Below are 24927 nucleotides of genomic sequence, written 5' to 3' on the forward strand. Positions count from 1 at the left end.
TGACAGACTGTAGGAATCTTGGGTGTTTATCCTCATTTTGTCTCTTTGCTTGTAGCATCAAGGGTGTTGTTATTGTTGTTGTTGTTTTAATGTGTTTAATTTTTCAAGAAAATGAGGACTTTTCTGCACCTGCTCTAAGCTACCTGGAAACTTCTTAGAGGATATGGTTTTTCTGCATTTAACCTTCCATGAGCTCTTTGAGATCACATGGCCAGCCTGCCAACAGTGCATGAGCATCACTTTCTCTCTCTCTGTCTCTCTCTCTCTCTCTCTCTCTCTGCTCTAACACTGCAGATATTAAACTGTTACAGCTTGGCCAGTCTGATATATGAATCATGTGATCCTCGTTTTCATAGGAAGTTTCTGAATTGCTAGCAGGATTAGGAAAACCATGATTGTCTACCTCGTAATTATTCTTCACCTATGTACAAATAATAACCAATTAGAAAACCAATTTGACATTAAAACTCTCTTTATACTAGCAATACAAATGTCAAATAGCTAGAAATAAACTTTTCTGGTGTGTGTGTGGTTTTTAAAATTTGGAAGTATTTTAAATCCTAGGAATGAATTTAGCAAAAAATTGAGCAAGAACTATATAGATAAAACTTAACAATCTATGTTGGACATAAAACATTTAAATAAATGACAATGTGTACTTTTTCCTCGGATAGGAAAACTCATACTGTAAAAATGCCAGTTTGCTCTAAATTAAACCATGAATTTGCTGAGATTCCACTCAAATTACCAAAACAACATTCAAGAAGAAGTTTTACAAAATGATCCTAAAATTCATCTAGAAAAAATAAACAGATAAAAATAGTATTGGAGGGACTAATCCCAGCAGATGTTGTTATCTATTTTAATGATTCAGTAATAAAACAATATAGCATTGTCACAGAATTGGACAGAAAATCAATGAACAGAGTAGAGAATCAAGAAATAGGGTGAAATACATAGATTTAGTATGTGACAAAGATGACATTTAAGTAAATATAAAAAGAGATAAATCATTTAATGGTTTTGGAATAATTAGCTAGTCATCAGGGGAAATGAGAAAAAAATAAATTCAAAATGGAACAAGGGTTTTTAAAAAAATAATTATTTACTTTTGAGAGAGAAAGAGAGAGCACAAGCAGGGGAGGGGCAGAGAGAGAGGAAGACACAGAATCCGAAGCAGGCTCTAGGCTCTGAGCTGTCAGCACAGAGCCTGACGCAGGGCTTGAACTCACAAAACTGTGAGATCATGACCTAGGCCAAAGTCAGACGCTTAACTGACTGAGCCACCCAGGCACCCCTGGAACAAGGATTTAAGTGTAAAATAACAAAACCATAAAAGTTAGAGAAAGCAGATGACTGTTAAAAATAATCTTGAAATTGTAATGAACTGTTTAATCATGATAAAAAACTCAGAAACCATAGAGGAAAATGATCAATAAATCTGACTATATAAAAACTACTGTGAAAAAAAAAAAAAACTACTGTGTGGCAGAGATCTAAACACAAGTGATAAGCTGAAGAAATGTGGAAAATATATTACAAAGGGCTAGGTTTCTTCATATGCAAAGAGCACTTATGAATAAATAAATAAAAAAATCCAAACCATCCAAACCAAAGTGGTTAGAAAACACGTACAAGAACGTCACAGAACAAGAAACATTCATGGCTTACGAAAAGTTGCTCGCTGTCTCTGAATACAGGTTCCTTAGAATTAATGTCAGATTTTTTTCATGCAGAAAGGGCTTACAGTGTGTTGAACTTATGTTTACAAAATATGTTTACAACTTAATCTTGGGGTAATTTATCAAACTTAACGTATCTCATGAGTTGGCTGATCTAGCCTGTATTCACCCATTCTTCTGTGGAACAGTGATGACTGGCCTGGAGGCCTTCCTGTGTCATAAAATTAGAGGGGTTGACTCAAATAAACCCATGAAGGACCTTCAAGCTCTGAAGTAGTTAGAGCCTCGTGTTTGTTTCCTCCACTTGCATCATTTCCTCGATCCTTTTGGTGGCATTCTCTAAGAAACTGGTGCCGTGCCAACATCCTTGCTGATGGAGCTTTGTGACGATTTGTTAATGAAATGTTGATACAGTACTTACTATGTGCCAGGTACTGTTTTGAGCACTTTAGAAGATCAAATTTCTTTTTTTTTTTTTTTCATTTTTTTCAATGTGTATTTATTTTTGAGACAGAGAGAGACAGAGCATGAACAGGGGAGGGGCAGAGAGAGAGGGAGACATAGAATCTGAAACAGGCTGCAGGCTCTGAGCGGTCAGCACAGAGCCCGACGCGGGGCTCGAACTCACGGGCCGTGAGATCGTGACCTGAGCCGAAGTCGGACGCTTAACCGACTGAGCCACCCAGGCGCCCCAAGATCAAATTTCTTAACATGTAGAATGGTTATAGAGCATTCGCCCCATCTGGTAAAATGAGGGGCATAAGACCTGGGGCAGGGGAGGCACAGGTGTGTGGGGTGGGGGAGACACAGGCGTGGAGGCTCAGTGGAAGTCGCCTGGATCCATTGACTTTCAGGGGGAACCCATGGAACTGAACCTTCCCAATGCACCCCTAGTGGGGATACAGCATTACTCTGCCTTTAGCCTCCTGGTTTGATCCCCCTCCCTCTCCGGTTAGGGTTGCAGGAACTCCTGGGGGTACGTGCCTTCCTCTCTCTGTGCCATCAAAGGAGGAGGACCATGGAGAATTAAATACCTCTGAAATGAAAATGAGTCAGCTGCCATGTTGCCAGGTTACATCACGAACAACAAAACAAGGACCCTGGTTGGGCAGCACAGCCCGTTGAAACTCTGGAGCCCACAAGAATGCTGTTTCCTAACCCCCCCCCCCCCCCCCCAAGGAGAGCCTCTGAGTGCTGTGGCCCGAGACACGTGACAGGTTGATGTGTGGACCGTGTTCAAATACAAAATGGGTTAGAAAAAGACTCCCCTTTTGTGTGTTTCTACCCCTAAGCCTGGCCAGTATTGCTGTCTCTCCCCATCACTCAGTTCTTGGTTCTGACCCTGACTCTGGTGTCTTCTGACAGTGCCTTGAATTTAGTGTTTTCCTGGTAAGTGGACAGTAGTCTCCCCCATGTTGCCAGCTTTCCCACTTTCTCTGCCAGGCCTGGTTTTGCAGGCCTGCCTCTATCCTGACTACTTGGCCTGCCTGTGGCTGCTCTCCAGTGGGGGTAGGACCGCAGATGGTCAAGAAAGAAACCCTGGGTGATGTGATGCTGACACATAAGGTAGGCAGAAAACCATCAGCTCTTAAAAGAGGGCGAAGGAGCAGCGGTGGGAAGGGCACCCAGGGAGGACTCCCAGTCTACACTTCCTGGCTGGTGTGCAATAACTCTCGTGGGTGATTTCTAGGAGCCTGCAATTCTGTACATGGGTTGGTCTAGAAAGTCGAAAAACAGTCTTTTCCATCAAAATTGACGAGCTCTGTTGAAACCTTGGGTTGGGCAAATTAATTAGTCTCCGTTCACCTGTTCCAATGCCTAGCACGATGCCCAGCATATGGCAGACACTTGATAAGTATTCGCCGCAAAAAATGAACAAAGCCACTAGATGCCACAGTCTCCTGTAATCGTTATCACGGGCCAGTGACGGCAGCCTTCCAGGCTTGAGGGTCGTGCATTGGGCCTCTGCTGAACTGCAGCTGGAGGCGTTCCCAGTTGGTCGCTCTTTTACCTGCAAGAGTCTCTGAGGAAGGAAATCCTCACGGTTGTAAGGTTCTTCTTCAGACCGTAGCCATACCCGTTTGTTCCAACCACCATTTGCCGACACCAGCTGGGTGTCCTGCCATTCAGTTCACTTCTGATGGTAACCCCCTGGAGTTAGCACAGATCCCGCAAACGAAGGACTCAGTCCCACAGGACTGCCTCCACCCGTCCATTTCCCATATCAGATGCAAGCCTTGGTTAAGAAGTTAACCCCACTTCTGCCCAGCAGACTACCAATTTGAAGGTTCCCATGTCCCCTCCACCTCGGTTTTGATAACTCACTAGAACAGAGTTCTCAGTCTGGAACATGAGACTTAGGATTACAATGTTCCTATAAAGGATACAACTCAGGACCAGGCAAATGGAAGGGAAGAATAGAGCAGGGTATGGGTTGTCACCATCCCAGCACCTCAACGTGTTCACCAACCAACTCAAACCTCTCCGAGCCTGTGTTCGCGAGTTTCCCCTGAGGTTTTATTATTTAGTCAGGACTGAATCCGTCTCCAGTTCTCCCCTCCCCAGGGTTGGAGAGCAGGGCTGAGAGTTTCAACCCTCTAATCATGGGGTTGGATCTTTTGGCAGCCAGCCCCCATCTGAAGCTCCCTAGGGGCCCCTTCCTGTAAGAAACTCAGGTGTGGCATAAGGGGGGGCCTTTGTGAATAACAGAAGACACGCCTGCCACATAGGAAACTTCCTGGTTTCGGGAACTCTGTGCCGAGAAGCAAGAAGAAGGAGCACATACGTATTTCTTTTTATATCACTGTAGAGGAAATATATTTTGACAGACCCAAGAGTGGTTGGTCCTTCTGGTCTTGGTTCATTGTTAGAAGGACTTTCACTGGCCCTCCAGCCTCAGAGTAAGAGCCTCTTCTTTAGGATGGGCTATGCCCTTCCCTTGCTTCCACCCTTGACTCCAGTGTATTACAGCGTGAGGATCTTTTGAACCTCACATATTCTTTGTCTATAATGATCGAAAGAATGGCCTCAGGAACATGGGTGCCCATTGGGTGGTTATGTTGCTCAAGGCCTGATGGGAGCAAAGTGGGCAGAGCCAGAGGGTCTTCGATTAGACCCTGCCTCCACCCCTGGTTCACTGTGTCCCTTTGGTAGAATCATTTATTTCATGAGACCATTTCTAAACATGGAAGAATGTGAGGACACACTTTTCTTATCTCTCCATTTCAAGGTCCGGTGTTGTAGACTGTGAGATAATCAGCCCATGTGAGCTTTTACTGTTATGCTCAGGACAGATATTTTGGATTGTGTGTTAAAGCCACTTGCCTTAATCCTGGCAAAAACTATGCTATTCCTCTTTCCCTCACAAAGGGACTCAGGAAAGGGGGGCTAAGGAAGCATTTAACTGTATTTGTAATCTGCTCTCACTTAAGGGGTCTCCAAAGCTTCCTTGCTGGCCAGAATCACCCGTACCCCAGGTAGACATTAGCAGGACATGGCTTGTCTTACCTGAAACCACATTTGGGCAGAGATGAGCCCCACCCTTCTATTTGTGGTTTGATAAAGACTGCCAGAAAGAAATGAAAACTAGGGTAACATGCCAACCTAAAGGCAGAAGAGCCCTTTTCTGGAATGTTTTAAATGTAAAATTCATTGCCATCAAAGAACTCAAGTTTCTTTTTTTTTCCCCCTTCAATCTTAGTGAGCAGCCTGGGGCTTGTATGTTGAAAACAATAGAGAGTATAGATTCAGGAGCATGGTTTTTCCCAGTGGGTCTTTGGTAAGAAAGATTATAGAAGAACAGATTCCAAAGGACATGACTCAAGAGGCTTTTTTTCTCTGGTTTGGAATCCAAGGGCAGCTGCCTTTACCATGGCTGACTCCTTGGTCCCTTCTCCAGCTGGCACCCGAAAAGCCCTCCTCTCATATGATTTGGGGTCCGCAAAGAATTTAAATGCCAAGGACAATTTCCCCAGTAACTTTATAAGCCAGTTAAAACCATTCAGGAGGCATTTGGAGGGGTGAAGCAATGGGAAGGAGGTGGGAGAGGGATACAGTCTCATCACCCTGCTCCCAGTTTTGATTTTCTGTCCACGTTTCTTCTTTCCTGTAGCCATCCATCTAGTCCAGCATTGTATTATCTCTCGGCCACAGCATGAGAGTGGCTTCCAAATTCTTCTCCTCACTCCCCACTGTAGCCTATTTTGTGTACCGTTTTCCCCTAGAATGTGGTGCTGACTCTGTTGCCCTCCTGTCCTTCAGTGGCAGCTGGGCATGAGACAGGTGTGGGGTGTCTTCTAGCCCATTTGCTGTGGTTCCTCCTGGCCACCCCCTTCCATCTCAAGACCTCCTCTCCATTGAGACCATTCACTTGCAAATCCACCCTTTCCATCCAAGGCAGAGCTGGGTGCAGAATTGATTTTTAACAGTATCTGGGGATGAGGTACTCCCCTGCCTTGGGGCCTTTTTCAGGTGGTGGCATCACAAATTCTTACTCATGTTCTATGCCCTTCTTGGCCGCACTCCACTCATCTTCCCAGATTCCATCGATCAAAATGCATCACTTCCTGTACTTCTGTACATTTCCTGTACTCCTGTACTTCTTGTATTTCTGTACACTTCCGATGATTCTGAAGTGCTTTATTGCATCTTTATTATCCCCATATTGCAGATGTTACCGTGTTGTGGGTTAAGAGTAACTATGGATGTTTGTCTTTGCTGTCAGGTAGGTTCCAGAAGATGGGGGTTACTGTTTTCTCTAGCACCTACCAGAGAGACTGGTATATAATAGCCGCTCAATAAATATCTGTTGAATAAATGACTAAACTTCTAGAGAATAGGACCGGTGTCTTTTTAACCTTCAGATCCGCCACAGCATCTTCACGTTAAAAATAGATCAATAAATGTCTTTCTGGATTATTCATTTAAATAGAGTTCACGTCCTTTGCAGGAACAGCCTCTTAAAGGTGAAAGTCCGGTTATGTCATATTGCATTGTAGCTATGACCACATCAATTACCAGACCTTCAAATCATGTCACATATTCTCTCTGATTTGTGAAAGACAATATGCAAAAATTGTACAAAAGCATGTGTGTGTGCAGGACCATGCACACGCATGCACAAAATTTTGAAAATATATAATGAGTCATTTTTAGGGGAAAAGAATTGAAGTCAGCCCTAACTCTGAAAGCTGGAATATATGCTGCCATCTTTATAACGAGTTTTTCTAATGATCTAGAATTCTTCCCCTCTGTGACCAGGGACAGCATTTTATACATGCACATCTTAACCTCCAGGGATGCCAGAGACCAGATTTTAAAATGTTCTCCCCATACTAGGTTTTCAATACTTGCTGAGCAATCGAGTCATCCTGCAGGACAGTAAAGGAGCTGTTTCCACGTGAGCTTTTCGTTGGTCTGTTGGGTTATTTATATTTTACAAATGAGCATTCATTTCTGTCCGGGTGTGACCTCTTTTCCAGGGAAGTTCCCTTGAAGGACGCCAAGGAATATGCCGAATCCATAGGTGCTGTCGTGGTTGAAACAAGTGCAAAAAATGCTATTAATATCGAAGAGCTCTTTCAAGGAATCAGTAAGTACCTGAATTGCATTTTCAGCTTTGCCTGCATTTGCATGCTTCTGGGAGTCAAAGCATAAAATCACAGAGGGCTGCACTCAGGCTTTCCCTCGGTGTGAATTTGTCTGATGCCATGGACATAAAAGTCTCAGTCTGTACTCATGAGTCTGGACCTGTATGTGCCTCCCGATTCTGAATTTCTATAGCTCTGTGCTTTAACCTGTTGATTCTGTGTTTTATGAATCAAAACAAAGTACCTCTGTTGCAAAATAAGTCATTTTAATTAAACGGTTGAGTATGGGGCACCTGGGTGGCTCCGTCAGTTGCCGTCCAACTTAGGCTCAGGTCGTGATCTCGCGGTTCGTGGGTTCGAGCCCCACATCAGGCTCTCTTCTGTCCGTGCAGAGCCCCCTTCAGGTCTTCTGTCTCCCCGTCTCTCTGCCCCTCCCCTGCTGGTTCTCTCTTCTCTCTCTCTCTGTCTTAAAATAAATAAACTTAAAAAAGGTTGTGTATGTGGTAGCATTTTATGTTCGTATGTTGAGGGGAAGAGAAATAAAATAAATAGTGATAAGGTATAGAAAACTAACGTCGTGCATTAAACGGAAGGACTCTAGCAAACAAAATAAACAAAACAAAAAACCCAAAATAAGTTAGTAATTTCTTTTGCCTGGGGGTCATCAACAAAAACTGAGTCTCCATCCCTCAAAACCAGAAATCGGGGACTGGGCAGACAGTCGATTTTGTAAAGGTTTCTCTCATTTCTGATCAGTTAGTGGAGGGTCCGCTCTCTTCTTTGTCTCCTGTTCAGGGTCACATTATAATTCTCTTCCTTTATGCTAGTTCCCCATAAGTAAGCTTTATTTCAGAGCTGTTTCCCAGCTGATGGCCAGATTTCCCCTTCACAGCTTCTTTGGTAAAGATGTCTGCGCTGGGTCCCCTCAGAGAGCTACCTGCTGACAGCTGTCTTGAGAAACTGTCCTGAGATGCCTCCAGAGCATAATCGGGGACTTTGCAGAAGCGTCCATGTTTACTGAGGTGCAGAGGCCCAGGGTCCCCGCCTTATGAAAAGTTGAACCCCTGAACAGTTGGCAGTTGTTCCCAAAGATCTTATCTGGCCCCAGACAATTCCAGAAGGGAGTTCCAGAGGGGAAACTGACGGTTTGATCTCTCTTCTGCCTGAGGTCATAGTTGGCGGTGCTCTCAACGTCCGAGGGGGCTTCATTTCCCAGAACAGATTTGATTTCCTTTTAACTGGTTTTGGTTCCTTACTTTAGGCTCTGAGAACCCACAGCAGGGATTATTGTGTTTGTTTCTCTTGGCTTGATGGGGAATTCACTGGAGATGGGGAATTCTGACCGGGGTTACTTACATGATACGGAAATGCGCAAGAACGCACAGCTAAGGCCTGCACGGCCCAGCCTCACTTGTTCGTGGGGGTCCACGTCACCTTCCGTCCTGTCCTCCTTCAGAAGGGTTCGTTCGCCCGCTGTTATTTCACTCTCTCAACAAAATAGTGTCAATCCAAGTGCATTGACCTTAGTGGTTGAACTTGAGGGTGGTAGGCTGTAATTTTATGTTGGAAACCCTGGATCCCCAGACTCCTGCTCCGTCCTGAAAATGGGCCATAGATGGAATGCTCAGCTGTCCTCTGTAGCTGTGGAATGCTGGGCGGCCTCTTAAGAGAGTTTGGCTTGAACTCATTCCATTAACCTCATTTTCCCTCGGATCAAACTCATTCTTTTCTGGCAGCGCCTGGCTTTTCTGGTGTGTTAGGCAAGTTGTGTGACCATTCAGCACTTTGTTTGGATTAAAGTTTTGCTTAGTGATGCTAGAGAGCTCCTGATGACATTGACCCCCTCCCTTTGTGCAGGTCCTTATATGTTCTAGAGCCCTTCCGCCAGCTTTAGCCCTGGAAGGCAGATGGTGTGGCCAGCAGTGCCCAGTGAAGGAAACACAGTGCTCTGCATACCTGAGAGTCAGCTTAAGGATTCTTCATGAGCTGGGAGACTTCCTGAGGCTTACACAGATCATTATTAAAACGAAGAGCGAAATAAGAACCGCAAGGAAGAAAATAAGCCTAAGCCGAAAGTGTTAACATCTCCACTTGAAAGATATTTTTTTGGGCGGTCCAGCCAGTATACACCTGTTCACCCCTAGGAGGACTTTATGGCTCAAGGTGATGGGGACTTTGAGTAAGGAATTCCCAAGATCTTGGTGGTCCGCTTCATTTAAGAAAAAGCGAGTGTTTTGCTTAAAGCAGTGGGTAATGATGGCTTCCAATAAATAATTCCTGTATAAGCCGTAGAACAGCTCTATCACTTCGTCTTCCAGGTCAAAGAAACAAGTTCTTGCTTCTGTTTCATTATGCTTTGGTTAACACTGCCTTACAGAGCACCTGGGTTCCTCAGTCAGTTAAGCCTTTGACTCTTGATTGGGTTGTGACCCCAGGGTCGTGAGATCAAGCCCTGCGTTGGGCTCTACGAGGGCTGCGGAACCTGTTTGAGATTCTTTCTCTCTCTCTCTTACTCTCTCTCTCCCCCTTTTGCCCCTTCCCTGCTCGCCCACTCTCTCAAAAAAGAAAAAAAAAATTGCCTTAGCAAAGAAGCTTCTAGATACTCGGCCCACAGCAAGACCTTGTAGGTAGGTGCTGTAAGCGCTGGGGCGTCTTCACTCCTTCGGGTGAATTTCTTTCTTTTTTTTTTTTTTTAATTTTTTTTTTGTCAACGTTTTTAAATTTATTTTTGGGACAGAGAGAGACAGAGCGTGAACGGGGGAGGGGCAGAGAGAGAGGGAGACGCAGAATCGGAAGCAGGCTCCGGGCTCCGAGCCGTCAGCCCAGAGCCCGACGCGGGGCTCGAACTCGCGGGCCGCGAGATCGTGACCTGGCCGAAGTCGGACGCTTCACCGACTGCGCCACCCAGGTGCCCCCCTTCAGGTGAATTTCTTCACAACCGGGTGTTGTAGCCTAATTACAGGTTGACTTGAAATGCAGTACCAAGTACAACTAAATACACTGCGGCCGACTTTGCATTTATGTTTTCTCTCCTGCTCCTACTTGTGTTACATGTGATCCTCCTGTGCTCAAAATAGAATGGGGTATTGCTGACTTGTATGCTCCTCAAAGCAGTGTTCCAGAGACAAACGTGCCTGGGAGAAAGGATACAGTAAAAGTGGTGAGAGTAAAAGCCCTTTAAGAAGGTGTGTTTAAGCAAAATTAATTCGTATCGACTTGGGTGAAGAGACCAACGTTCCTCTTCTGTATTCCCAGGGTGTTCATAAAGCAGAAAGGAGACCACTGAGTTTTCTGAGCAGGAGTTAATGTATTTACTAACAGGAAATTGTTTCACGAAACATTATCTGTTTTCAAAGGCTAAAGCTACCCTATAAAGGACCCTGTAAAGGTGCTGCCCTGTTTTATTTTGGGGGGGGGCGGGATGGGCACACGGTCTGTCCCCACACTGTGCTCTGACTGGCATTCCTCCAGGGACCCTCTCCTCGATGACATTTTTGGATCTCCTTTGCCCCACTGCATATGGCTCATTCCCTTCCATGCATTTCTCCCCAGAGCTGTTTCTGTTCCTTTCTTGAGGTCTCATGCCTTTAATTTGAACATCAGTTTTCCTCTTTGAGTTAAGACATAATTCTTCTTGGCCGAGAAAACTGTGGCACCTTTGAGTGTTCCGGTTGGTGTGTGAAAGCACAAAGAATATTCTTGTTGCCGTTTACTCATTACGGTGTTACAAATGAAAACCCAACTCTTCTGGCCAATTACTCTCTGCCTGACTCTGTAATCCTGAAAGGCAGGGTCCGGAGCTCCGGGCCTTGCCTTGATCCCCTCTTCCATCCACTAGCTGTCTCCGGCCATCAATGCGATGCTTCTCTTCTCCTTCCTGCAAACCTTAATTCCTCGAAGGTCCAGTTCATGTCTTTTTCCTTCACAAAGTCTTCACCTGCCCCAACTCTCGTGGGTGGCTCCTGAGGTTACCTCCGGTTTCCCCCGTCGTTCTGACACTTGAACACTTTTAAGTGGTTAAATTCAGTGAGCGCGTTAAAAGAACATGGTGTGCCCCTCGTGCAAGTTCTCCGCGAGCAGGTCTTGCTCTGTCGTGTTCCCCGTGAAGCTAAGACGCGTAGACAGGATGGTGCCAAATTCGGTTTTTTGAATTTGGATCTTCCTCCCCGCCTCATGATGTTCCCGGAGGTAGTAATTCAGCGTGGTCACCAGATCAAGTGAAACACAGTCAGTCTTCTACGGGGACTTAAGGTTGGATGACACCGGCCGGTTGGAGAGGCCGAGCTATGTCTTCATTCGCTTATTCGACAAATAGATCTTGGATTCTTCTGTGGGTCAGGTGCCTTGCCAGACACCAGCGACACCACAGTCAACAAAACAAACTGGCCGTCAAGTAGGGAGACAGCCTGTCGGCAGAGAGCCAAATGGGTATATGACGACACGTTGTAATAAATGCTTTGAAGCAAAAGAACAAGGATTGCAGGAATAGTGGCAGGTGGGGACTTGAGTTCGGTGGGGGAGATCTTCCCAGGGAAATGATTTGAAGCTGGACCTGGAAAATGGGGAGAGTCCACTTGGGCAAAGAGCTCAGGAGGAGCCTCAAGTCGAGTGAGCACCGTGAGCTGAGTTCCTGAGGCCGGAAACGGTGGGCTGCATTTAGCAGAAAGGAGGCCGCAGGACGGCAGGTGGCGAGCTCCGGCACCCCCGGGTGGGGAGCGTGGAGACGGAGCCAGGTCCTTGCTCGGGCGTTGCATTGGGAAGAAGGAGGTGATACTCTGGAAGGCTCGAGAGGATTTTAAGGGGGGTGTGGCATACCCAGTACACACTGAACGATCACCCTTGGGGAGTGGACAGGGGGAGGAAGGTTGGAAATGGCTCCCCGATTAGGGTGCCACTGCAGTCACGCCGGAGAGAGGAGGCTGGGACCCAGAGGGGCGTGGACGTGAATTTCAAAAATCTTTCAGAAGTGGAGCCAGTAACACGGGGAACAGGTCAGGCTGGGGGGCCGAGGGAGAGAGCCGTGTGCTCCGTGCTCCCTGGGTCCCCGATCCTGGAATGAGGACGGCCAGCCAATGAGCAGGTTCTCTTGGGGCTGCATCTGTTGCGAGCTTGGCCGACTGGGTTCTGGAGTGTGAGAAACACAAGTTTTGGTTTGTGGATTTTAATCATTTCAACTCCAATACCATTTTGTTGGTGGTGGTGTTGTTTTTAACTCTCCCTGAGGGCAAAAAGAGGTGGGGCTGCAGGCTCACCAGAAAAAAGTCTGTTTGGGGGTGGGACCTCGGCCAGACAGCTGTGCTTTTGTTCTGGTTAATTTGAATGGACAAGAGAACACAGGCTTTCTTCTGAAAATCACATCTGGAGACATTGTGGACATCAAACTAGGTTTTTTGTTGGTTGGTTAGCAGATTGAGAACGAGGTGAGAAATATTTTTACAAGTGAATATAATTAGAGGTACAAGCATATTGGTTTGGAGAAATCAGAATAGAGTGTTCATTTGACAGGCAGGAAGTTAAGACTTGTGGGCAGTGATCAGGTTTTGTTCTGTGATCATTCTTTGCACAGAGTGTTAGCTATTTTAAGTGCTCTGGATTTTTGAAATTCTCCAGTAGTTACTTTTTGTTTGGAGCAGGAGAAAGAAATTTAAAAACAAAACAAAGCATTTGCAAATTTCATAGTAGTGTAGCAAGCTGTCCAATGAAGGTAACTTTGGCCATTAAGTCGCAGGAAAGGACAAAGACCTGTATCTCCTGTCTACTTTCTTACATCCAAAAAGTTAATTTAGGGACTGCAATAATAGGGGATGTCTGTGAAATAATGTAGTTTTCAGAATATGGACACACGGGGGTATCAAAAGCCCTGAACATGCGTTATCTTTTATCCTGATAATTCTGAAGCAGACACTGATCAGGGGTGCAAAATGTAGCAGTAATGTCTAACACCTAGCAAGTTCGCATTCTGTCCCATTGTTGAAATTGCTTACGTGTATGTTAACTCATCAGTACACCATTTGTCCTGTGGAACAGGCGCTGTTGCCATCCCTGTTTTACACACGCGGACATTAAGGCTTGGAGAGGTCTGTAACCTGCTGTAGGTCACAGAGCTACGAAGCAAGCAGCCGGTGTTAGAAGGCTGACAGGGCCTCCGGAACCATGCCTGCAACTTCTAGTCCGCCTCACTGCTCATTGCCTATGGCAGTTTAGGATAACATTCTTCATAATGGTGAAAAGCAAGAAATGACTTAACCGTCCCAAAGGTGGGAAATCGTTTAAAAAAAAACAACAAACCAACCACGATTCACCAGTATAAATTAGTGATTTAAGATGATGATGTATATCTGTATTCCTGACATGAAAAGATAAATTGCTGAATGTGAAACAGAAGTTACAGACTGGTTTGTATAATATCTTGATTTTATAAAGTCTGAACCATGTAGTGTATATAGTAAGTAAACAATGTATTCTGGGCAACAGGTGGAGGGATACATACGTAGGCTTAAAATGTGAATAGTGGTTGTTTCATGGTGGTGAGATTCCAGGGAACGGGAACAAAAACAAAAATAAAATCAGACTTGGGGCGCCTGGGTGGCTCAGTTGGTTAAGCGGCTGGCTCTTGGTTTCCACTTAGGTCATGATCTCCCAGTTTGTGGGTTCCAGCTCTGTGCTGACAGTGTGGAGCCTGCTTTGCATTCTCTCTCTCTCTCTCTCTCTCTCTCTCTTCCCGCCCCTCCCTTGCTCATGTGCTCTTCCTCTCTCTCTCTCTCTCTCTCTTTTGCTTTTGGGGCACCTGGGTGGCTCAGTTGGTTAAGTAAGTCTGACTTCGGCTCAAGTCGTGATCTCATGATCTCATGGTTGGTGGATTCGAGCCCTGAATTTGGGCTCTGTGCTGACAGCTCAGAGCCTGGAGCCTGCATCGGATTCTGTGTCTACCTCTCTCTGTGCCCCTCCCCTACTCGTGCTCTGTCGATCTCTCAAAAATAAATAAAAATGTTAAAAAAAATTGTTTTTAAATCAGGCTTTATTTTGGAAAATTTGTTAAATATACATCAGCAAACCAAATGCCATAGTGAACCAACATGCACTCATAACCAAGCTGATTTCATCTTTATCCCCACATTCCCCCTCACTCTCCTCCACCTGAATTATTTTGAAGGAAATTCCAGATTTCACCTGTAAATATTTTCAGAATGTAACTTTTTTTACATAACAATTTCATTATTACATTAGTAATCATAATACCGTTATCATATTAATATTGCCAAATATGGCTCATGTTTGCCCTAAATGGTTTCTTTGTTTGCATTTTACAGTTTGTCTGGATCAGGATGCAAATAAATTTTACACAGAGTGATCGGTTGCTATGTATTTTAAGCCTCTTGCGCAAGAGATTGCCTCTCCATGAGGGAATCATGCAATTTCTTTTTGTTGTTGTTTGTTTGTTTTAAGTTTATTTATTTATTTTTGAGAGCGAGAGAGAGCATGCATGCACGTGCACGGGGAGGGGCAGAGAGAAAGAGGGAGACACAGAATCCGAAGCCGGCTCCAGGCTCTGAGCTGTCAGCACAGAGCCCGATGTGGGGCTTGAACTCACAAACTGCGAGATCATGACCTGAGCCTAAGTCAGACACTCAACCAACTGAGCCACCCAGGCGCCCCTCTCCTTGTGTTTTCAATGTCCATCTTCTTAATGACTAACAACGTTGAGTGCTTTCTTATGTGCTTATTTGCAATCCTTGTGTCTTCTTTGGAGAAGTGTTGGTTTAAATTTTGCCTGTTTTGTATTGAGTTGTTTGCTTTCTTATTGTTGAGGGTTGTTTTTAATTTTTTTTAGATTTTTTTTTTTACATTTACTTATTTTTGAGAGACAGAGAGAGACAGAGCACAAGTGGGGGAGGGGCAGAGAGAGAAGGAGACACAGAATCCAGAGCAGGCTCCAGGCTCCGAGCTGTCAGCACAGAGCCCGACGCGGGGCTCGAACTCACAAGCCGTAAGATCATGACCTGAGCTGAAGTCGGACACTCAACCGACTGAGCCACCCAGGCATCCCTCTTATTGTTGAGTTTTAAAGCTTATTTGTATATTTTGGATACGTGTTATCAGATATTTGTTTTTTCAAATATCGTCTCTCAGATTGTGGCTTACCTTTTCATTTTCTTGACAATGTCTTTGGAAGAGCAGAAGTTTTTAATTTTGATGAAGTCTGATTTGTTAGATTTTTCCCTTGTGGCTTGTGGTGTTTTTTTTTTTTTAAGTTTGTTTATTTACTTATTTATTTTGAGATTGAGAGAGCATGCACACAGGGGAAGGGGAGAGAGAGAGAGAGAGAGAGAGAGAGAGAGAATCTCAAGCACACTCTGCCCTGTCAGCACAGAACCTGATGTGGGGCTCAAACTCACAAACTGTGGCATCACAACCTGAGCCAAAGTCAAGAGTTGGATGTTTAACTGACTGGGCCACCCAGGCACCCCTTGTGGCTTGTGTTTTTGTGTCATGTTTTAAGTGTTAAAATAAAAAATTGAGGGGATGTATCCTATTCAATGGAATAATCCTTCAGTAATAAGAAATGAGCTATCAGGCCGTAGAAAGATGTGCATGAATAAATGCGTCTTACTAAGTGATAAGAAGCCAATCAGAAAAGGCTACATACTATAGGATTCCAACTACGTGACATTCTGGAAAAGGCAAACCTATAGGGACAGTAGAAAGATCAGTGGTCACCACAGGCTCACGGAGGGAAGGCGGGAGGGATGAATAGTGGAGCACAGAGGATTTTTAGGGCAGTGAAACTATTCTATGTGTCACGGTGAATGCCTACCATTATGCATTTATCAAAACCCAGAGGATGTTGATAAAATGAGCCCCAAATGAGCCCTAATGTATCCTGTGGACTTTAGTTCGTAATAATCAATGGTGGTTCGTCACTCATAATAAATGTTCCCCAGTTGTGCAAGTCATTAAAAGGGGGAAAGTTGGGAATGAGGGGGAGGAGTCTTAGGAGCTTTCTGTACGATATGCTCAACTTTTTCTGTAAACCTAAAACTATTCAATCAATGGAGTCTATTAATTTCAAAAGAAAAATAAAAGGAAAAGATGCCCTTGAATGGTAAGGAAGTCTAATGATTTCCGAGTAACTTAGGCCTCCCCGTTTTGAAGCTATCTGGCATCTTGGTCTAACAGCCAGTGGTGACCTCCCCCTCTTCCCTCTCTGTGAATGTCACCATTCCTTCAGCAACCTAGACATTTATCTTTGCTTTTCTCTTTTTTTTTTGTTTTAATGTTTATTTATTTTTTGAGAGAGAGAGACAGAGTAGAGGAGGGACAGAGGGAGAGAGACAGAGAGAGAGACACACACAGAATCCAAAGCAGGCTCCAGGCTCCGAGCTGTCAGCACAGCTTAACCTACTGAACCATCCAGGGGTCCCTATCTTTGCTTTTCTCTATCCCTCTCGTCACCCTACTTCCAGTCAATTGTCACATCCTCCCAAGTATCTTCCTGCAGTCCCGTCCATCCTTGTTTCCTACTTCTCTTTCTAATATTTATTTATTTATTTATCTTTAATCTCTACCCACAATGTAGGGCTTGAACTCACAACCCTGGGATCGAGAGTCCCACACGCCTCCAACTAAGCCAGCCAGGTGCTCCTCTACTTCTCTTAATGTCACCAAGGTCAAGGCTGTCCTTATCTTTGACCTGGACTTCCTGCAAGCCTCCTGGCAAAACTCACTCTGTGTCTCCTAAGTCATTCTGATCCTATATAGAATGTTAGCTCATTTCTTGGGTCTAGACTCTAACATTCAAGGTCATCTAGTAATTCCAAGATTATCTTCTTTACAGCAGTTAAAGGGCAGTTTTGAACGACTCAAGTGGCATGAGTGTCCCCCCTGTCCCCATTGTAAGGGCAGTGTTCCATAGAGACGCCCCTCTCTAAATGGAGAGGCTTGAAGGCCATTATCAAGGCTAACTACTTTCAAGTCCTATTGGTCAGTTTACTAATCAGGATGATTCCGAAAATCAGGATCAGGAAATGGGAGTTAGAGAGCAATTATGGCAGCATCTCTAACACTCAACAGAAAATGGCCGAGCCAAGTAAATCCTGAACTGCAATGAAAGGGGAGAAGAATGTGAACAGCAGAATTAACCGGGGAGGCCTCCAGGCTTATGCAGGGAATGGCCCGTCCTGCACCCAAGGAGGAAGGACAGCTGTAGCCAAGCACGCTGTTTTATTTTTGTTGTGTGTGAAAGCGTTTATGGTCCCCAGTCCAGAGCCATGATCACATTTATAGGCTTGCAATTTGTTTTTTCACATATCGCATTCCTGAGGAACCGTTTATAAAACCTGTTTTTCCTCTGGGCTGCCAACTTTCAGGAAAACTGAATTTCAAAAAAAAACAAAAAACAAAAAAAAAACACAAAAAACAAAACAAAACAAAGAAACGGCCCTTGAACTTTTCCCAAGCAGAATCTTACACAATCTGAACCTTGTTAAAATAAACACCCTGGCCTGGGATTTCTGCTCAAGGATGACCCATTACGGAGATCGTGTACTCAAAGGACATTTTGTAAGAGTGGAAACCCACAGAGGATGATGCTCAGAGCCTTTTCAGATGTTTGTGTCTCTAATATATTTGTCCTATTCTATGCCCATGTAATTAATACCGATTCAGTTGTGTGATCACCTTGGTACAAAATGCCTTGGCCGTTTTCCAGAGCCATTCCTTTGTCTAAGTGCATTTCACCTTTCAGTAAGTTCCAAATAACTCAGATCACAAGATCGGAGCTCTTGTGTTTTCACAGCACTGTTGGCTTCCTTCTCTTTTTAAGGTGCTTGCCTCGTCGTTATGACTCAGCTTTCCTCAACCTCTGCCCTAAAATGGAAGCATTTCCTTTCTTCTCACTGTTTGAAGCGGGGATGGGTGGCCCCGTCCCAGGTTGTGTTTTGTAGGAGAGCAGGACGGGTCCCACTCCTAGTACCTGAGCTCTGCTCCCCATGCAGACTCCACCCGAGGGGCACCCAGGCCCCGTTTATTGCTGTTAGTTCCTCCCACGTTGGTAGTGGCCATGGAGGGATATGGACAGCAGCTGTCAAGTTACTGTCTCACATTCTTTTTATAGGCGAGGAAAAGAAGTATTGAAAACACTAACTAGCTTGTCCAAGTTCACGTAACTGCGACACCACCTCTCAGATCTCAGCACTCTTTTTATCAGAGGAGAAAAACGAAGTCTAACTCTGTCTTTGAGAAATACTTTGTTCCAATAAGTGAGATTTTGCATATTCTGAAGATAAATGGGACCCGGTGCCTCTACGAAGCCAGGCTGAACAACTGATTCGAAAACACTGCTAACAGTTTAAAACAAAGGAGTCTGCTTGAGGCATGATGTGGGTCTCCTGAACCTTGTGGTCTAAACGTTGTCTTGGTTGTCTTGGTTACTGCCCGTGGAGGAGAGAAGTGGGAGGCAGGAAAGAGGGAGGAGGAAGGACAGAGCAAGGCAGATGGGGATGGGTTGCCCGGACATTCATTCCCATTGTGCCTTCCATATGCCCTTTGTCTCTAGATTTTCACTCTACCTTTGTGACTTCAATGTGTATTGTATGCATAAGCTTCTTTTGTATTTGGGGTGCATTTCATAGGAAAAACCTTGCGAAAACTTACAGCATGAGGCATGTGGAAAAAGTCAAAGATGAGAGGGCTAATAGGGTAATTCTACTTTGCTGACTTTAGAGTTAACAACCGAAGAATAACATGAAGTTGATGTTGGCATAGGATGTTGATTCTGATATTGTCAAAAATAGTAATCAGTGAACGGTACTTGTCTTAGTTAACTAGGGCAACGGCTTCCACCAATCAGAGTTATAATCTTGGCCCCAAGTGTTCCAGATGCAAAAGCAAAAGCCCCTGTTGCAGCACCGAACACATCCAGGAGGCACCTGAAATCTTACACATTTAAATAATGATATAACTGGGCACCATCATTCCTCCCAAACACAGTGCTTCCTCTTGGGGAGGAAGTAACACTTGATTGGCAAGATCTGACCTAAACAAATCAGGCTATGGGTAGTCGTTGGGAACTTTCCTGTCTATCGCTTAAGATTGACAAACTAGAAGGAGCATTTTGTTTACTTCCTTTTAATTATGACTAATTAAAAAAACAAAAAAACACCACAGCATGTCCAAAGGAGAAGAGTACATACTGACATTCTCAGTTGCTTCTGGATCAGGACTGAGCTGTTTGGAGACCGGTGTGCAATAGCTCTGCATAGTTTGGTCGGCTGTCCGGGAACTGACTGGAGTAGTAGCTTCAGAAGTTATTGGAATCTTCTCATCCGCTTCATAGTGAGATGAAGAGTTCTACCATTGATTTCGGATTTGGGCCAACTGCCAATGACCTTAACCTCTCTGCTTGGGCTTTGATGAGTGGCCATATCACCTGATCTACGCAATACATCAATATCTTTGTCATCGACTCTTTCTGCCTCTTCCAGGCAATTTGACTATAGTCCGCAGGTAACATCCACTGGCACTGAAGGACTTTGTCTTTGGAACTGATTTCCCTTCCATTTCTAATCCCTGATTATTTAGTGAACTGATATACTGATGAGCTCATCTGAACAACCTTTACTTTTTATGGGGCATAGGAATGTAGCACAGAGGGCTAACGCGGGGCAGTTAGAAGGACACAGGCTTCGGGACCCATCAGAAAATCAAGATGCAGGTTATAATTAAAGAGCCACACGTGCCACTTACTGTGGATGTGCCTTTCAGCATGTAACCTGAGATGTCTGAGGCTTGGTAAAACAATGAGACTAACAGCCATCACGCCGACCTCCCAGGATTAAGTGAAGACAGTGTCTGCGAACATCTTTGCAAACTGCGAGGTTCTAAACAAATATTATTTCCAGATCCCGTCGCCTTTTGTAAAGGCTGCTTTATTGACCTAAAACTCACATACTATACATTTCATCAGTTCAAAGTGTACAATTCAGTAGTTTTTAGCATATTCACAGAGATGTTCATCTAAGAACACAGTCAGTTTTGGAACATCTTTATCATCTCGGGGGGCCTGAGTGGCTCAGTCGGTTAAGCGGCTGACTTCTGCTCAGGTGAGGATCTTGCGGTTTGGTTCTTGATTTCAAGCCCTGCGTTGGGCTGTCCATTGTCAGGGTGGAGCCCTACTTCAGATCCTCTGTCCCCGCCCCCCCCCCCCCGCCCCTCCTCCACTCACGCGTGAGCGTGCACACTCTCTCTCTCAAAAATAATTAAACATTAAAAAAAGAGAATATCTTTATCATCCCAAAAAGAAACCATACCCTTTAGCTACCACCTCCCCATCCTCCACCATCGCCTTTTTAATCTTTACATTGTGTTTCTTTGCAGAGACTCTAGGACACTTCTTAAAATTTCATTAAGTAAGAATAAGATTATTTGCACATGGCAGGATGCAGGATGGGGAGCTAGGTGTTAACAGATGATATTATTAGGAAGATTACAATTCCCAGTCGGGTTCTACTTGAAGAAGCAGAAAAGATGAGCCCTCACAGTTACTGTGGAAGCCTTGCTGCCATGCAGGAGCTCATTCCGCTAGGACAGACCCGTGGGAGGGCTGGAGAGGAAGCAGTGGGCCCTTGCTGGTGTGGAGAAGGTGGCTGGGAACTTTGCCCCTTCCTCTGGAGCACGGGGTTCCAGATCCAGGGAAATCCACACTCTCAGGAGGCTGCTTTTACTTTTCCTCAACTTCCTAAACAGGAGTCCAACTTCATGCAGCAGAACAAGGAGGGAGGGAGGGAAAAGAGCCTGGACCCCTCTACTCCCTGTACAACCCAAACATTAAGGGGAGGTGTTGAAGCAGGGTCACAATGCGTATGTGGTGCCGACTAGAGTGAAGAAACTCAACCCTGGCCTCCTCTTTGTTCCAGGTCGCCAGATCCCACCCTTGGACCCCCATGAAAATGGAAACAATGGAGCCATCAAACTTGGGAAGCCAGCCACGCAAGCCAGCCGGCGGTGCTGCTGACCCGTAGGCCATGGTCCACAGTACTTGAAGAAGCCAGAGCCGACCTCCCGTTCTCGGCAGCTTGGCACCCCACATAGGGAGAAGTGGGATGCTGGCTTGGCATCCTAGAAGACCTGCAGTGGTGGGGCAGGAACTGTCCCTGGGAAAGGCTTCTAGAAAAATCCGCCACACTGCCACAAAATGGCCTTTGGTGCATGAAATGCAAACGGGAGGGAACAGGTGTTAGGTCACGAGTACAACTGATTTTTTGTTGTTGTTGTTGTTGTTGTTAAAAACCTTCAAATATTCTTAAATTTGTACAGCAGCCACATCGGCTTAATATGTGTGAGAGTCCAAAGTGGTGATCCATTCTGATTTCCTGTGCTCCCCAGCCCCATTTCATTAAGTTCTTCAGTGCCATTGCCTCTGTTACCTGACCAGCCTTCACTGAAAGGTTCATTTAATTTAATTTAATTTAATTTACCTTTCAATGGAGTGTAATTGACCCATCACTCAAGCTACAGACTTGAGCCATGATGAAAGTGAAGAAAGATGCATTAGAAACTATTGTCTACATCTCTTTTACTTGGTGCCCGTTTTCCTTCAGTCATATATAAACACACCAAATCTGACTAAGATATCGCATGCAATTTTGGGAGTGGGAGGCCTAGTTTGAAAGAATCATTTAAGTAGTTACCGCGTAAGCGGTGACAGATGTAGGATATAAATATTTTTCCAGAGACTGTCTGGTATGATCGTCTCCACAGTAATAACCGCCTACCCTCTTAGGGAAGGTTAATGCACAGACTATGATTTTACTAAGACAGTATGTCATGGCATCATATCTAGGGGGCAAATTAACCAGGGATGTTCGAGTCTAGATCTTAGGGCACACTCCCAATAATATCAACTAATAGGTTACAGGAAAGCCAGCCAGAGGGAGCACCAGCACCTTAAGATTCTAGACCCCTGACATTACAAAATTGGAGAAAGCGTTCTAGAAGATGCCAGGCTTGGGCAGGTGGGCGCTAGGGCTACCCGGAGGTCCAACCCTGGAATGCTAATTAGCTGACAGTAGGCTTTCATAAAACCTTCCCTTCTAGATGCCCTGTCTGCTCAATTAGTTAAAGATGCCTGAATCCGATGGAAGGAAAGGGAGAGAAGGCATGGAAAGGAAGAAAAGCCATTTCCATTGGAAATCCAAATCTTATTACCATTCTGACGTCCATCAATATCTGGGATCAAGAAGCCCTTGGCTTCCTATTAGGGCTTATATTGGAAGGAAATTCTTAAAGGATGTTTGGATCCATGCCTTGCGTGGGGGTAATCAGGCAGCCTGGTAACAGGGCTGGCTGGTTCCCTTTTTTGCTAGGAACATTCAAGACCCAATAAACTTTAGTAGAAAACCTATAATGTAAAAGCCAGCAGAGAGATTGTGAGCTGACAGAAGACCTCAAACTCCCAGTAACCCAGTGCGAGCTGCTTCCGAGTCCTGTCATGGCTGTGCCCACCCTGCTCTAGACAGGTTAGAGGTGCTGAGATCACTGCCAACAAAAAGCGAGAGTCTCTGAGAGACCGCGGCCAAGCTGACACTAATTTATGAGGACTGCAATCAAGAAAACAGGCGGAAATCGCAGATTGAGGTGTTCTGTTTTGTTTTTAACTCAAGAATATGCTGTCAGTCAGATACTGTCAACTGTCGCACCCCGATGGCAAAGAGTAGCGTGACCATCTTAGGATGTGCAGGCTGGAGAAACTTACTTTTGGTTCAAGAGGGCCTCTTAGCTCTCCCAGACAGGCACCTCAAAAACTGCTAGCAAGTGGCACTGGGATGTAGCAGGGCCCCTGCTGGGCTTTTTAGAGTTTTCTCCACATCGTCAACTCTGCTTGCAAGCCGAGTGACTGTCGTGCCCTTTTTGAAAGTTAAACAACTGGGGCTGCAGATTGAACGACCCCTTTCCAGGTGGCACGTGGGCTTGTCGTGGAGCCTTTCCTCATCCAGCGGTCCCTGAGAACCTGGGTCTGTCTCTAGACAGCTGTTCTGGTGGCCCAGCTAAGGTGCTAACGTTAACCTCCCAGTGGGGTTCACAGCCTTGGTCTGGGCCTTCGGCGGTTGCAGCTTGCATGAAAATAGCTGATGTTAATCACATGCAGCGAGCGAGCAACCCACGTATGAGCCCAGGGTTTTCTTCCAGAAGCACATCGAGGGTGTGAACCAATCCTTTACCTTTCTGTACCGCCTTAACTATTCAGGCCAGTCAGATGGCAATAGATACATAATCAGTACTCCGAGCGGTTGGTGAAGAGAGTACACGGCACTCGGGCACAAGCATTCATGCAAACACGGAGTCTTCCCTGAAGACAGACGCTCGCGCTTTGTCCACAACGAAGCTTTCTGACTTTCTTTCTTTGGCCTCGCGATCACGTTCTGCCTGTTCTGATAGTTGAATTATAACCACGTGATATTACGTAAAGGCCCAAAACGTCAAGAAGTTTCACGTGATGGAAACCCTTCACATAATTTTCCAAACTTTGCTTTTCTCCTTCCGTTTTCTTTCCTTTCACGGGCGTGTATATGTGTAAATATGATTTCGTATTTGTTACCACCGACACGTAATCCATTTCACCGGCTGGGCCTGGCTCGTGCCTATGTGTTGTACCGTGTAGGCACAGGTTCTCACGGGGGTTATTTCCCCGTGGGATCCCCCACGATGGCGCTGGAGTCATGCAAACGTTTTATGTAGGTACATAATTGACTTGCCATTTTACAGTTGAAATGGTACATCAGGGTGCCGAATAGGACGTTACCTTGCAGACGAGAGAGGGTTGAAGGCCTAAAACTAACTTCTAGCCAACGAAAGGGCTGTGCCCCCAATGAGCCCTGAATTCATTTTCTGAGGGAGGTTTGGGTGACAGAAATCTTTCCTTTCAGATCAAGGAGTGTGGCATATGGTGGCTGAAGCTGAGCCCCTCTGGCGGGACGCCACCTTGCTCTGCAGTGCTCACAGCGGGCTGAGTTACAAGCCAGCTTGTAAACGAAAGGGCTCTGAGCTGTATTCAGACCCATTTGGTGTCTAGGGCGCTCTTTCAACCGCCATTGTTGAAAGCAGACCCAGTGATCCAGTGTCAGTGCTCTGCCGTGTAAACCGTTCCTTTTTCTCGTGTTTTTATAAAGGGCTTCTGTCTGGGCTGGACCCAGTTCTCACATATAGAAGACACTGCGGCAGACGATTAGGGTCTCTCCACCTTGTATTCTATAGTAAGCCATTGCCCTCAACATCGCCCAACTGTATCTGTTATTTTGAGTTTAACAAACACTGATTCATACTAATAAATATTGTAAGTTTTACCAGCTCTGTCTTTGTCTTCTGATGCCCAGCAGGGTAGTTTTCTTTAAACCACAGTCACCTCGGAATAGAGAAAGGTGATTCCCCAGAGACATTTGTGTACCTGTGCCCACGAAGACGTGTAGAAGGATGTTGGCTGGCGCTGTTTGCAACAGCAAAGTGTCTTCCCCTAAGGAAATCAGTAATAAAATGTGGCACAGTCACACAATGAAAACTACAGGGTAATGAAAATGAATGCAAGATCTCTCACACATCAATATGTATCTCAAAGCAGGATTGTGGAGGGGCACCTGGGTGGCTCAGTCGGTTAAGCATCTGAC

General features: G+C 45.2%; 1 protein-coding gene and 1 long non-coding RNA gene across 2 annotated transcripts in view; both read left to right on the forward strand.

The window, feature by feature from the left end:
* RAB31 (RAB31, member RAS oncogene family) overlaps positions 1-24612 on the forward strand; it is a 133893-nt gene extending 109281 nt beyond the window's left edge. Inside the window, exons 6-7 of the mRNA XM_058692710.1 lie at positions 7163-7272; positions 21184-24612. Of these exons, the coding sequence (XP_058548693.1) occupies positions 7163-7272; positions 21184-21281 (208 nt within the window). The 3' untranslated portion in view covers positions 21282-24612. The remainder of the gene's footprint in view (positions 1-7162; positions 7273-21183) is intronic.
* Positions 7284-13516, forward strand: LOC131490397 (uncharacterized). The gene is made up of 2 exons (XR_009251079.1): positions 7284-9936; positions 10193-13516. It is a non-coding gene; the product is annotated as an uncharacterized LOC131490397 (long non-coding RNA).
* Positions 24613-24927: the final 315 nt, after the last annotated feature.

Source organism: Neofelis nebulosa, chromosome 11, assembly GCF_028018385.1.
Source record: "Neofelis nebulosa isolate mNeoNeb1 chromosome 11, mNeoNeb1.pri, whole genome shotgun sequence".
NCBI classification, from domain to species: domain Eukaryota; kingdom Metazoa; phylum Chordata; class Mammalia; order Carnivora; family Felidae; genus Neofelis; species Neofelis nebulosa.